This window comes from Equus quagga, chromosome 13 (assembly GCF_021613505.1).
Source record: "Equus quagga isolate Etosha38 chromosome 13, UCLA_HA_Equagga_1.0, whole genome shotgun sequence".
In the NCBI taxonomy this organism is placed as follows: Eukaryota; Metazoa; Chordata; class Mammalia; order Perissodactyla; family Equidae; genus Equus; species Equus quagga.
The window spans coordinates 4,456,328-4,469,536 of record NC_060279.1 but is presented as its reverse complement, the minus strand read 5'-3'; the positions used below and the strand labels follow the sequence as shown (position 1 = coordinate 4,469,536).

The 13,209-nt window shown below is 44.9% G+C and overlaps 1 protein-coding gene across 1 annotated transcript in view; it reads left to right on the top strand.

The window, feature by feature from the left end:
- The window catches only part of ADCY10 (adenylate cyclase 10), a 76,539-nt gene that overhangs the window by 565 nt on the left and 62,765 nt on the right, over window positions 1–13,209 (top strand). The window contains exons 2-8 of the mRNA XM_046683648.1: window positions 282–386; window positions 1,824–1,862; window positions 2,077–2,220; window positions 3,845–4,050; window positions 5,786–5,882; window positions 10,017–10,105; window positions 12,414–12,605. Of these exons, the coding sequence (XP_046539604.1) occupies window positions 282–386; window positions 1,824–1,862; window positions 2,077–2,220; window positions 3,845–4,050; window positions 5,786–5,882; window positions 10,017–10,105; window positions 12,414–12,605 (872 nt within the window). The remainder of the gene's footprint in view (window positions 1–281; window positions 387–1,823; window positions 1,863–2,076; window positions 2,221–3,844; window positions 4,051–5,785; window positions 5,883–10,016; window positions 10,106–12,413; window positions 12,606–13,209) is intronic.

Here is a 13,209-nt window from a genome sequence, read left to right as displayed (position 1 = left end):
ATGGAAGATCTGTACCCAGTTAAAGGGCTTGTAGTCACCCCTGTACGAATTGAGAAATTTGGAGGGAAGATATATCTGGCACCTTTCCCTGACCCCTAAAATAACAAACATAGGTAGAAGAGGCTGCATATTTGACACTTGACCATCCACAAAGGCCATTAAGAAGAAACCCTGCCAGTTCTGAGAAGCTGAGGCCCACTGCTCTCCAGCGTGGTCCTCTTCTCCTGGTTCTGCTTGGTTCCTCCAGGCAGCCAGGGCAACCAGCTGCATGTTCATTACAGGTTTTACTGCAATGACCGAGAGGTTCAGCACAGCCATGTACATGGACCGAGGGGCCGAGCAGCTGGTGGAGATCCTCAACCACTACATCAGTGCCATCGTGGAGAGTGAGTGTCCCCGCAGGCTTCTGACTCCAGAATACTGCAGTTCACTGTTTTTCTGTTTTTGTTGGTTATAAACTGATAGAGTACTGTTGCTTAGCACTCTTCATTTTCCCCATGAAATATGTATGAAACCAGTCTTCTTTGAAATGTGATACAGTACAAGTGAAGCAATGTAATTCTTATCATTAATACAGACTGTTCGAAGGAAAGAATCTTTTGCACTAGTTGAGAGACTGAAGTAGAAACTGCTTTTAAGAGAACTGTAGCAGTCATGCTTTTAGGCATATTCAACAACTCAAAAGAGCTAGCATCACAACAACCAGGACATAGTATTCAAGAGAAGGCTGTCTGAAGAAATGTTTGTTTTCTTTTTTTGAGGAAGATTAGCCCTGAGCTAACAACTGCCGCCAATCCTCCTCTTTTTGCTGAGGAAGACTGGCCCTGAGCTAACATCCATGCCCATCTTCTTCTACTTTATATGTGGGACGCCTACCACAGCATGGCTTGCTGAGTGGTGCCACGTCCGCACCAGGGATCCAAACTGGTGAACCCCGGGCTGCTGACACAGAACATAAGCACTTAACCGCTGCACCACTGGGCCAGCCCCAGAGATGGGTGGTTTCTAACCAGCAGGCATTTGTCTCCTGATGATGGATTCTGAAGCACTTACAGCTGACTGAAAAGTTTGGTCTCCTTTCCAACTTCTGCCTAATATCTTGTTTGCATTATTAATTTGAACTATTCGTGAAGAAAAGGACTTACTCTGAGGTAAACTTTAGGGCCAACTTGTTCTCAGTCTCCAACTTCCCTCGTAATATCTTAATATCACCCACTAGACAAAATTCAACATTCCTTAACAGCAGAAACTGTATCTAATTCCTTTTTGCATTGCATTCAGTACAACAATGCTCAACAAATTTGTGATGATGCATAAATAAGAGACAAAAATGTCCACTTATGTCATAAAGCCTACATAAACAAAATGCAAGTTGGTGATAAACAACCCAGGTTGACCATAGTTGTGGTTTCCCAGTTCTCTGATTCTCAGTTCTTAGGGAGCCCTGTCACTCACCCACTCACCCAGGCTCACTCACAGCCCAGCTCATAAGATACATCGATCAGCAAAAAGCATTCCACTATCGTGGGAGAAAGGCAGCTGTCCTCAGGCCTATCAGAAACCCCATCTCCTTCTTTCCTACCTTTTCCCGTTCACAGAAACGGAGCACATATGTGATCTAGTTCCACGTACTCACTCGACAGTAGCGGAAGCAGACTCAGCTGGGTTGCAGTGACTTGTCTGGGGTGACGTCCACAGTATAAGTCCATTCCCTGAATTGCTGTTCGCTTAACCTAATTTCTATTCCACTGGTGAAGAATGAATTCTTCTTGTTAGCTTTAAGAAATCAGAGTTTGATTTAACTTATTTTCTCTTTTTTTCAGAAGTGTTGATTTTTGGAGGAGACATCATAAAATTTGCAGGTATGGGGGCTTCCTGAGACGGGAGGGGTAACAAAGGCTTGAGGAGGTGCTTGTGCTCTGATAAAGGGGGCATCTCAGGGAGAGCAATGGCCAGGAGGCTGGGCTGAGGAATGTTTGAAGAGTAACTCTCTGTACAGATTTCATACAACATAGACTGATCCCCAGGGCAGGTCAAGAGCCCCACCCCCCACCCCAGTGTATCTGTCTCTTCAAGGCGACGCGCTGCTGGCCCTGTGGAAGGTGGAGCGAAAGTACCTGAAAGACATTATCACGGTGGTGATTAAATGTAGCCTGGAGATCCATGGATTGTTTGAGACCCAGGAGTCTGAAGAAGGCCTGGATGTCCGGGTCAAGATAGGTAAGCTTTTGAGAAAGAAGAGATGCTGCAGCAGTGTGAGCGCGGGTCCTGGCTCCTGAGGCCTCTCTCCCAGAGAACACAGTGGGACGGAGCGGCTCAGCCCCACCATCGTGTCTTCAACTTTGGAATGAGGTTAGCCAGAAGGCGAACTTTGGCTCCCTCACTTACCAGTTAAGAGAATTCGGGTTAATCCTACTATCTACCTCATAGGCTCTTACAAAGAGTAAATTTAGGTAGTTAGTATAGTACCCGGCACATAGTAACCACTCCACAAAATAGTCTTTATTAGTACTATTACTGTTGTTATTATTAGGTCTTGCTGCTGTCAACAATGTGTATCATTAGGTACAACAGAAAGTAGCTTGTGATTACATAGCTTCAGCAACGTCGTCTGACTGGTCACCCCCCACTTCATAAGACCCATGTGCAAGAAAAGCTTAATGGACAGCCTGCAACACAGCTCCAGCTTAACCGAGGGCTTCTCAAGTTCAGACACGTAATAACAGTCACGTATATTCCCACACTGTGTTGCAGACGTTACACGCATTACGTCATTTTCGCTTCCCCACGGTCCTGAGCTGCAGGCATCGCGGTGTCCATTTCAGAGGCGAGGACTGAGACGCCGACAGGCGTAAACGGCGAGGTACAGTTGGTGTCAGCTTCTGCCCTGCTCAGCTTTGTAAACTTAGAATTCTGAAGTGTCAGAATTATCCAATTAACTGTTTCTCAGCTTTCTTTAGGTTATTCAAAATTTCCAAGTAAGTTAAATCTTCTGTTGAACGAATCAAAGTTGTTGTAATACTGCATATTTGTTCCAAGTTAACACCTAGAGAGTCTGATGTTACGGAGAATGATGGGGACCCAAACGTTTCATGTGCATCTTGACTGGTTGTCAGAGAGGGGTGCCAGGACCTTTTCTCTAATGAGTCTAAGCACCAGCGCGCTTCAGAGGGAGAAAGAACTCTATCGGGAAATCAGCGCAGCAGATAAAAAAGCAATTTTGATTGTGCTAAATCAGTCGTTTAAAAGAAGCGTGTATTGTCTATGGTTCCTTTATACATACGTTTTGTGTACATGTCACATTTTACAACATTCTGTCTTCTGTGGCTCGGGTACCAAACCCTTCCGCTCACAGCGTGAAAGGAAGCAGAGGCCGCCTTGCCAGGACTGTCAGAGCGCCTACTCCTCTCCCCCCCACTGCCGCTTCTCCTCTGGCTGTTGCCTGAAATTCGACCTCCAGGGTTTCTTTTCAGTTCAAGCCTCAGTCTCTGATAAAACGGAAATCCTCCCCAAATAGAAGTTATTGAAGTTGTTCTTGTTGTTCTCTGTTGCCCTTAGGTATAAACAAATTGAAGAAAAGATAAAATAACTTTGAGGACTAACAGGGCCAACTAGGGAGATAAATGTCACAAAAAAGGCGAAAACTAGTAGCCAACTTTCTAGCTTTGGGAGAAGAGGAGTTTTGGAAGGCGCAGGCCTGGAGGAGGCATTCTCTGATTCTTATGTAAAATTCCAGACAGGAGATTTTGCTTTGAGATAGTACAGTCTGATTTTTCGAAGAATCCCTGCTGCTGGGGGGGCAACTCAGAGCTTCCCGTGCACCCATTGCTTGCCTCCTTGCCAGGCCTGTCTGCCGGTCACATCACCATGTTGGTCTTTGGAGACGAAACACGCAACTACTTTCTGGTGATGGGCCAGGCAGTGGACGATGTGCGCCTTGCACAGAACATGGCGCAGATGAACGACGTCATTCTGTCACCAAACTGCTGGCAGCTCTGTGACCGGAGCATGATTGAAATTGAGAGGATTCCAGACCGGAGAGCAGTTAAGGTAGGTGTGATGCTGCTGCTGCAGAGAGTCCTGTCGTCTGTGCCAGGGCCCCATCAGGAAGGCCACGGGGAAGGCAGGTTCCGGGAAGCTCCTGGACGGGATGCTCAGGTGGGGTCAGTCTGGGTTAGACCCACGAGGCTGTCGTCCAGACGCCTCTTCTGGGAGGGGCCAAGGCTGGCTAGCTCAAGAGAAAATGTTTAGGCTTCTCTGTGATAACTAAGGATGTGAAATTTGGGTGTTGAGGCCTTTTAGGGGACTGGCGTCCTTGCTTAAAAAATAGAAAGGGTCTCCTGGCTATTCTCCAGGAGCAGAGGTTTATAGTTTCCAGGGCTGCCATTGGCCTTCTCTTTCACTGCTCAACACCCTCCTAACTCAGGGCGAGACATGACTGAGCATGAGGATTGGAGGCACGCCGGGGCAGCAAAGGCGAGTGAGGGAAGAGAGACTTTTCCTGTGGCCTTGCCCAGTAGGAGACACTGGTTACGTTGAAGACTGACCATAAGCAGAACTGTCCTTGGAATATGGCCAATTAGAGAAACTATGCTCTGAGAGTGGGTATAGGGGAGGAGAGCTATGCCGCTAGCTGAACCAGGAATGGGACTACACGGCAAATGGAAAGACAAGATGGAGAGTCCACGCAGACAATGGCAAAGATGAGAGGCACTCCTACACCGTACCTCAGTCTACAATCCTTATACCCCTCCAGTACGACCCTCACACTCACTTTTCCGGTAGTATGCATCCAGGCTGTGTGACCTAGCTGGCTGACAACAATGCCCTGTTTCCCAGCTTCTCCAATCATTCCTTATGCCTTTAAAAATTGTTTTAATTTTTAATTAATTTTAGATTCACAGAAAAGTTCAAAAGTAATACAGAGTTTTCATATATCCCTTATCCAGCTTCCCCAAATGTTAACATCTTTCATAACCAGTGTGCAATAGAAAAATCAGAAAATTAACATTGGCACAGTACTATCCTCCACTAATTAAGGGCCTTATTGGGATTTCACCAGTTTTCCCAGTAAAGTCCTCAGTGGGGTGCTCCAGGATTCTATCCGTGCTCTCGCACTGCGTTTTGTTGTTATTTTTACTTAGTCTCCTGCCATCTGTGACAACAGTTCTTCAGTTTTCCCTTCTCTTTTATGACCTTGACACTCAAGAAGAGTATTGATCAGTTATTTTGTTGAATGCCCCTCCATTTGGTTTTACCTGATATTTTCTCATTATTGGACTGTTATCCATTTTGCGGGGCAAGAATACCACAGAAACGAAGTTGTGCCATTCTTTGTGTATCACATCATGGGGTTCATGATCTTAATAGGAATCTTATTACTGGCGATGTTCCTGGTACCCTCTGAGGCATCAGCCCCCTTTGTGCTTTCACACTTATAAGAAAGAAATGGTTTACAGGTTAGCCAGGTTTTATTTGAATTAAAATGTTATGAATGAAACAAAAAAGAAGAAAGTTCTAAGAGTGGAAAAGTATACAGGCTAGCCCCCTGGAATGGCGCTCTGTGTATGTATGAAGGCTGAGATCTTGACAACTAATTGGAGAAATGTTTAATGCAACCACATCCAAATTAAAGACCTTCATTGCTGAAGTATGCCAGTCTCTGGCGATCGTGTCCTGGGCCTTCAAAAGCATACCGCCTGCCCTTGCTGCTGAGAAATTACATTCGGAGGACCAGACAACCCTCAGAATAACCAAAAACTTCTCTCTCTTTTTTAAAATTTAGGTGAATTTCTTAAAACCACCCCCTGCTTTTAACTTTGATAAGTTTTTCACAAAGTGTATGACTTTCCTGGATTATTATCCTTCTGGTGACCACAAAAGTAAGTACCCTCCATGGACAAGGGCCTTTGCCTCTACCAGCGGTCGGTAGAGTCATATACCAATGCCAAGGGTTCCATTACAAGTGGCTGGCCGCCTCAATGCAGCTCCCGGTCCTTAGCACACACCAAGAAGAACTCCCTCTCATTCCCCACGACAGCAATGCTCAGTACAACCCTCCTCGGGGCCTCTACCTCTCCCTTGGCAGTGGCTCCTTTCCCTCATCTCCCAAACATTTACAAGACTCCCCCCTGATGAAAGAAAAAATGAACCTTCTGTGAACCCTACTTTCCTCTCCTAACCTTCACCACCAAACTTCTCAGAAGAGTAGTTTGTATGTCTGTGCCTCTTCTTCTATCCTCTCATTTGTTTATTCACCCAATAAACACTGATTGCTTGTGCCTGAGGGAGCATGTGCTCACCTACTCTTCAGTCTAGAGCCTCTGACATCTAGCTTCTATCCACCTCTCCTCCTGTCTACTGAGACTGTTTATGCCAAGGCCACTAATGGCCATCAGCTTGCCGAACCAGGTGACCTCTCCTCAGGCCTCATCCTAGGTGGAGCCTTAGATTACTCCCTTTTTCTGAACACTACCTTCTCCTCTTTCCTTGGGTTCAAGAAAATTCTTTCCTAGTTTTGCTTCGACCCCTCAAGCCATCCATTTGTCAGTGCCCTTGGCTTCATTTCCTTCCCATTTCTTGAATGTTGGTGATTCCAGAGACCTCTCCTTGACCCTCTAGTCTTCCCTACTCACCTCTGGGAGAACCATTTATCCATACTTCCTTATAACTCCCACAGGGCTGGGACCAGGGTGAGGAAAGCAGGAGCCTAGGGCACGAAGTGTAAGGAGCCACTACTCTCAAGGTTTTGCGTGTGGCTTGCCTCACCCAAGTCCCAGCCCTAACTGCCAGATTTCAGCCCTGACTTTTGTCCTTAATTCTAGGCTCATAAAAAAACTGGCTATGGGCTATCTTTGCTGGATGTCAAACATGCACTCCAACATGAACATGTTGTTAAAAAATGATTAAAGAAGACGTTTTAGGTGATACAAACAAACTATATTTAACATTTCATGAAGTGGACAGTCTCCTTTTGGAGAGCTACAAAATGGGGCAGAAGAGAAGAAGCTTTTATAGGATGCAGGATAAAGAACAAGGAAGAGACAAATGGGAAATATCTGGTTGGCTGGGGCCACAGTCAATCTTGTTTGGTGTGAGAAGGCCCAGAGCTGGCTTGGCGTGTGGTGATTGGCTGACTGGATATTCTGCGTTTCTGGTCAAGTGGAGCATTCATAGGGACAGGAAAGTTATCCAAGTTTCAGTTTGCTGACATGGCACCCTGGCAGAGAGCAGAGATTTATTTCATCTTGGGCCTAGAAATTTATTTCAACAATGTTTAAACTCTAAGCTACTTCTCACTTAGAGTTTCCTAAAAACTGCTTCCTCATCCAAACTAGAAACTTCAGAAACATCTCTGAATGATTCTTCTGTCTCATCATTTCTGTATAGGTGTGGATATCTTGACCATTACAAATGGAAGTTTGTACTTTTACAAAGCTGCAATAGGTAATGGGCTGGGAGAGGGGCCCAGGGAGGAACTGTGGGAAAATTGACTGGGAAAGGCTGGGAACCCAAAAGCTCCAGAGTTGGAGAAAGTCTAATGACACTCCTTGCGCGCTATGCCATCCCATCTCCTAGATCTTAATGGTACCTTCGATTAAGGGCTTCCTCAGTCCTTATTTGGGGCACCGTAATACCGTAACGTAATTCTAGCACTAAGCACCTGAAGCTGGATATCATAGGTTGAGTCCTCCACAAACTCCCCTCTCTTCAGACGCTAGCCGCCAGCTCTGGGATCACCAGGCCACCTTTACTTCTGACAAACTGGCTAAAACCCAAGGGTTCCCACACTGCGCTCAGGGTCAATAATTCTCAATGATGACTCACAGAACTCAGGAAAGTGCTGTGATTATGATTATAGTTTTATTGTAAAGGATACAAATCAGGACAAGCCACAGAGAGAAATAGGGTGAGGTCTGGGAGCGTCCCAAACAGGAAGCTTCTGTATCCTCAGGACACATCTCCCTCCCTGCACATCAATGTACGGCTGCCAACCAGGGGAGCTCACCCAAGATTTGGGTGTCCAGAGTTTTTATTGCGGTTTTATTAAGGAGGCATGATTGAATTGAATCATTGGCCATGAGATGGAACTCAATCTCCTGCCTGCTTCCCCTCCTCAGAGCGGGAGGTCAGGCTCTTATCACCTGGCTCAAAGCCCCACCCCTCTCATCACGTGCTTGGTCTTTCCAGCATGACCAGCCCCTATCCTGAGTCTTCTCATTAGCATAAATTCAGGTATGGTCCAAAGGGCCAACCGTGAATAACAAAGACAATCCAATTACTTGGAAAATTCGAAGGTTTAGAAGTTACCTCCCACGGTACCAGGAAGAAAGACCAGTCAAATTCTTTCTTCTACAACTGGCTCACATCCATCTCCATAACCATTGCCACAGTATGATCTGGCCTTTACAACTCCCACTCTTTCTGAGCTCCTTTCCTCTCTCCACAGTCTGCTCAGTGTCATTTCTTCTTAGTCTCCAATACGCACATGAGATTCCAGCCAGGCTAGCGTCTTCCCCAGGTCTTTAACCTACTGTGCTCATTCTTGACTTTAACCTCCGCGGTTCCCCCTGCTGGGCATGCCCTCCTCAATCCTTCTAGTAAAATGCCCTAAGTCAATGCAAGATGCAGTTAAATTTCTGGTTCTCCTGTGAACTCCTTTCTGATTAAACCAGCTCATACTGACCACTGCTTCCTCTGAATCTCTCTGGTCTTTATGATCTGTTAGCCATTTGGCCTAACTATTTTTTTCTATTTAATTTTTCCTTACGCATTATATTTGAATGTTTAATCAGTAACTGCCTCCAGGAAAAAGCCCAAGTTTCCTTATTCCTTTTTATTCCCACATAGTGCCTAGCATGGTGTTTCGACTATACCCAATAAACACTTTAAAAGTAAATTTGCTTCTTAATTTATATCCCTTTCAGACTCTATTTTTATTTTTCATCTCATTTTTTTTTCACATTATCATTATTCCCTGCTGAAAACCTATCATCATTTCTTTCTCCCTTATTTTTGATTTCTTCAAGTTCATTCCTACCACCTCCTATCAGTTATTCCAGAGTGTGGAGCTCTCAACAACTATAGTGAAGGGAACCATAGAGATAAGGAGATCCCACTGCTTTCTTCCCAGATGAGGGAATAAGAGACAATCAGGAAGTGAGGTGACTTGTCCAGGGTTACACAGTGAGGTCGTATTAATACTGGCTCAGCACAAGGTTGACATAAGGGAAGCCATATTGTAGAAAAGAGACCATATTGTAACTTTGAATGACTTCTGATTCTTATTATCTTTAAACTAAATCAGGGTATAGGGCATTTCTCCGGTCTCTGCATATCTAGCAAAACAAAAAATTATCAGGAACTAAGACAAGATATCTGTCCCACCTGATGACCAGATGTCTGCTCCACCTGGAGACCAGCCCCCTATATAACTTGGCCTGTAGTCTTTGTTCTGTAAGACGGTTCTTTTGGACATTAGTCAGCCATCTTCCCCCTGGCTAGCAAGCTGTATTAAACCCTTTCTCTCCTACTACCTACCCCTCGACTGTTGGCATGTCTTGCGGCAGGCAGACAACCTCCCTCGGGTGGTAACAGTATCATACCTGGGATCAGAAGCCAGTCTCCTGAATCTTACTCCTGCTGCTCTTTCAACTCTATCATCCCCTTCATTCTGTCACCATTGTCCTCTACTGCCATCCCCTCATCTGTCCATTCCCATCACCTGTGACAATAGTTTTGGCTCGAGTCTGGAGGTGAAAACTTCCCCAAGTTCCAAAGTGTGACAACAATTAGAACAGGGTTTTGAGCTACATGCAACAGAATTTTGGGAAACCAGCAATCTCTAAGAACTTCTCACTGGATTTCCCTTGGCCCTATCCGGCTACTAGGTGTCCCAGAGTCCTTTGACTGAACTATGAAGACCACTGCCCAAGGGCATGGGGACTGGGAGGCTCCACTCTCTGGCACTGCAGAGCCAAGCCTTTCTGAGCCTGCCTCTCCTTCTCCCCTCCTAGACCTCCTGAGGCTTGCATGCACGCTGGAGTCAGATCCCGAACTGGAGTTGTCCCTACAAAAGTATGTGATGGAGAGCATATTTAAGCAGGTATTTTTGCAATTTTATTTATTGGCATTTGGGGTGTGAGGGATCTCAGACAGCTGGAAAGATCAAGAAAACCAGTAGCTAGTAAAATGTTTCATTGAAATAAAAAGACACAGGGCTGATGTTCTTCGTGTGTAGGTAACTATAAAATGCATTGTTCAAAACAAAATACCTTGAAGAGTTAAAGGGGGCATTATTCATAATTACACTGTGACAACAGGCGTAAACTAGGACTGTGTTGTCTTATACAGCTGGGCAAACTGGAACTGTCCCAAGCATAGAACATATGGTTCCCCTTCTAACATGCCACGTAGCAGAAAGATAGCAAGCGGATGAGCACTGGAACTCTGATTCTCTAAATCACTTGCACAGGATCTTAAGCTTGGAAAGTCAACAATGCAGAAAACTCGAGCTCTCAGAACTGCCTCCAACCCCTAAACTTTTCTCTTTTCATTTGCTTAGATCTGGGCTCTCTCAAGTGTATTAATCTGTGTGAATTGTAACGACTTCTCAGCGCTCACCACATGCCAGACACTCTGCTCTTTCATGTACTTATTCTTCACAGTCCTCAGTAGATCTTTTTATCCTCATTTTATATACGAGAAAACTGAGACCCAGAAAGATGCCAGGAACTTTTCTGAGGTGGTAAAGTAGGAAACGTAGATAGTATTCTATCTGAACCTTGCATTTTTTGCACAGGCTATACACCCTCCTAATATACGCCTGTTTAAATCCTTAATCTCATCAAAATGCAGTTGTGTCCTGGAGGAAATCTTTGTAGGACAAGCCTGAGCAGTGGACAGCTGCTTTCACGGTGTGGGTTGAAGACGTATCAGAATGCACCCCTCCACCTTCAGCCCAACTGAAAAACACCACCTCTCGTGCCTGCGTTGTCAAACTCTTCCACAGTTTGGAAGCTCAAGAAAGCTGCGCCCTTCTTCCCTCCCTCCCTTCTAGAGATAGAACACGTTTTGCTTCTTCAGCTGCAGCCAGCTGAGAGCAAAGTCTGCAGGAATGAGATGCAAGAGAGACTCCACGAGTCACTAGGACACTGGTGGGTGGGAATAATGAACAGTGAGTGAAGAAGCACAGCTAAGGGGGCTGAAAGGAGTCAAAAAGACAAACCTTTCACGACTTTATCAAGGCCTGCCCCTGCACCCAAAGAAGAGAGATGCAGAGAGATACCGTGGTTGCATTTTCCAAGCCAAAACCCAGAACACACGGTCTAATAGAATAATTTTTAATTGTTTAATTTGTTTGACAGATCGACTATTTAATAATTAATATTTTTATTTATTTAATGTTAATTACTTATTTAATAGATTTGTTTGAAAAAATCAAAGAAAATCACTATAGTGGTTAGTTAGAAATTAGTAAATAATCTTTTATGAAAAGAATAAAATTACGTGAGACCAGCACTGTCTTAGCCAGTTAGGAAGCATGGCTGCGGGATTCCTTACACACAATTTCCTCTTTCATCCAGAAGATGTGTTTCATATTGTCAGCGGAGAATCTGACGCTTCTGTGCTATTTGGGGGAGAAAAAAAATGCAGTGATTTTTCCCCCTATTGGTTTGCTATGCACTTAGTTTAACAAAATTCAGGATGATGATAGGCAGGGATAACTTGGGAACACTCTCCTTTCCTCTCCCTGTGGCTGCTGTGGGCAGGCTTGGAGAGAAGAGGGAGCTGAACGAAATATACCACCCAGAGAGGCAGGGACGGGTGACAGACAGAATGTCGGACAAGGAGCCTGGAGATTCGGGTTCTAGTTTGCTGCTGGCTCCCTGTATAACTGTGGGGAACTTGTATTATTTCTCCATGCCTCAGTTATCTAGTCAGTAACATGGGGGTAATCTGATTTCATTTCATTTGAAGATAAAGTGGGATAGAATGTGGAAATATTCTGGAAGTTTCCAGGTTATGAAAATATATGCTTGAATTACATAGCATGCTATTCTTATCCCTAAATCGTAAGAGAGCCAAAAGGAACAGTGGTTCTTTCTCTTATTGTGATGGTTCATATTGGCATGAGGGAGCTAGCAGTTGGGGCAGGAGAGTGGTTGCTAGCCAAAAATTAGCAAGTACGTAAATTTCCATTGGAAGAGATTTTGATAGCGCATTCCATTTCCATCTGCTCGACTTGGGGCTCCCTCTGCCATGTTGTACCTCACACATTCCGACTTCAGCTTCCCGAGAGAATCTCAAAAGCCTGGCTCTCTCCCAGTGATACTTTCGGGAGGGGGTGGGGTGGTGGTGTGAGAGGATTCACTGCCAAGGACGCCTGCTGAGGAAAGCTCTCTCCTTTGCAGATTGTTGACAAACAGCTTCCTGGTTATTTGTCTGAGCTTCGCCCAGTGACAATTATGTTTGTAAACCTATTGTTTAAGGACCGAGAAAAAGCAGAAGTCATAGGCACAGCCATTCAGGACGCCTGTGTGCACATCAATTCTGTCCTGAGGGTCTTCCGAGGCCAAATCAATAAAGTCTTCATGTTTGACAAGGTAAATATGAACTAAGGCGTGGGAACCTACCAATAATTTAAGGCTGACATTTATGCCTACAGACATGGGTGAAAGGGAGGGAATAGACACTTTTAACCTAGAAATATCACTCCTTATTTATAATTATAATAATAGCTTATGTGGTGGATGTGGCACTTACTATGTGCCAGGCATTGTTCTCTACCCTTTACATATTTTATTTATTTTACATATTTTAATTCATTTCATCCTCATGACTAAGAGGTAGGTGCTGTTGTCCTCATATTACGGATGAGGATGCTGAGGTAGAGATGAGGATACCGAGACAAGGCAAGATTAAGAAACCCAGGTGGTCTGGCCTCCTGGTCTGTGCTCTTAACCGCTGTGCTTGACTAGCTCTCACTATATGTATACCTCCAGCCCAGCATACGATGCATCTCCCGGAGATTTTAGATCTGGTGTCTAGTAACCATCACATCTCAGAAGCTTGTTTCCAATAATCCCTACCTGCCACATCTACACCTCCAGTGTACCCTTTCAGTTTCATCGGGAGTAGAGGGTGGGAGGGGTCACCTCTAGCTCCTGGGTGCTCTTAATCTGCTTGTAACCAGTTTAGAGAAAAACC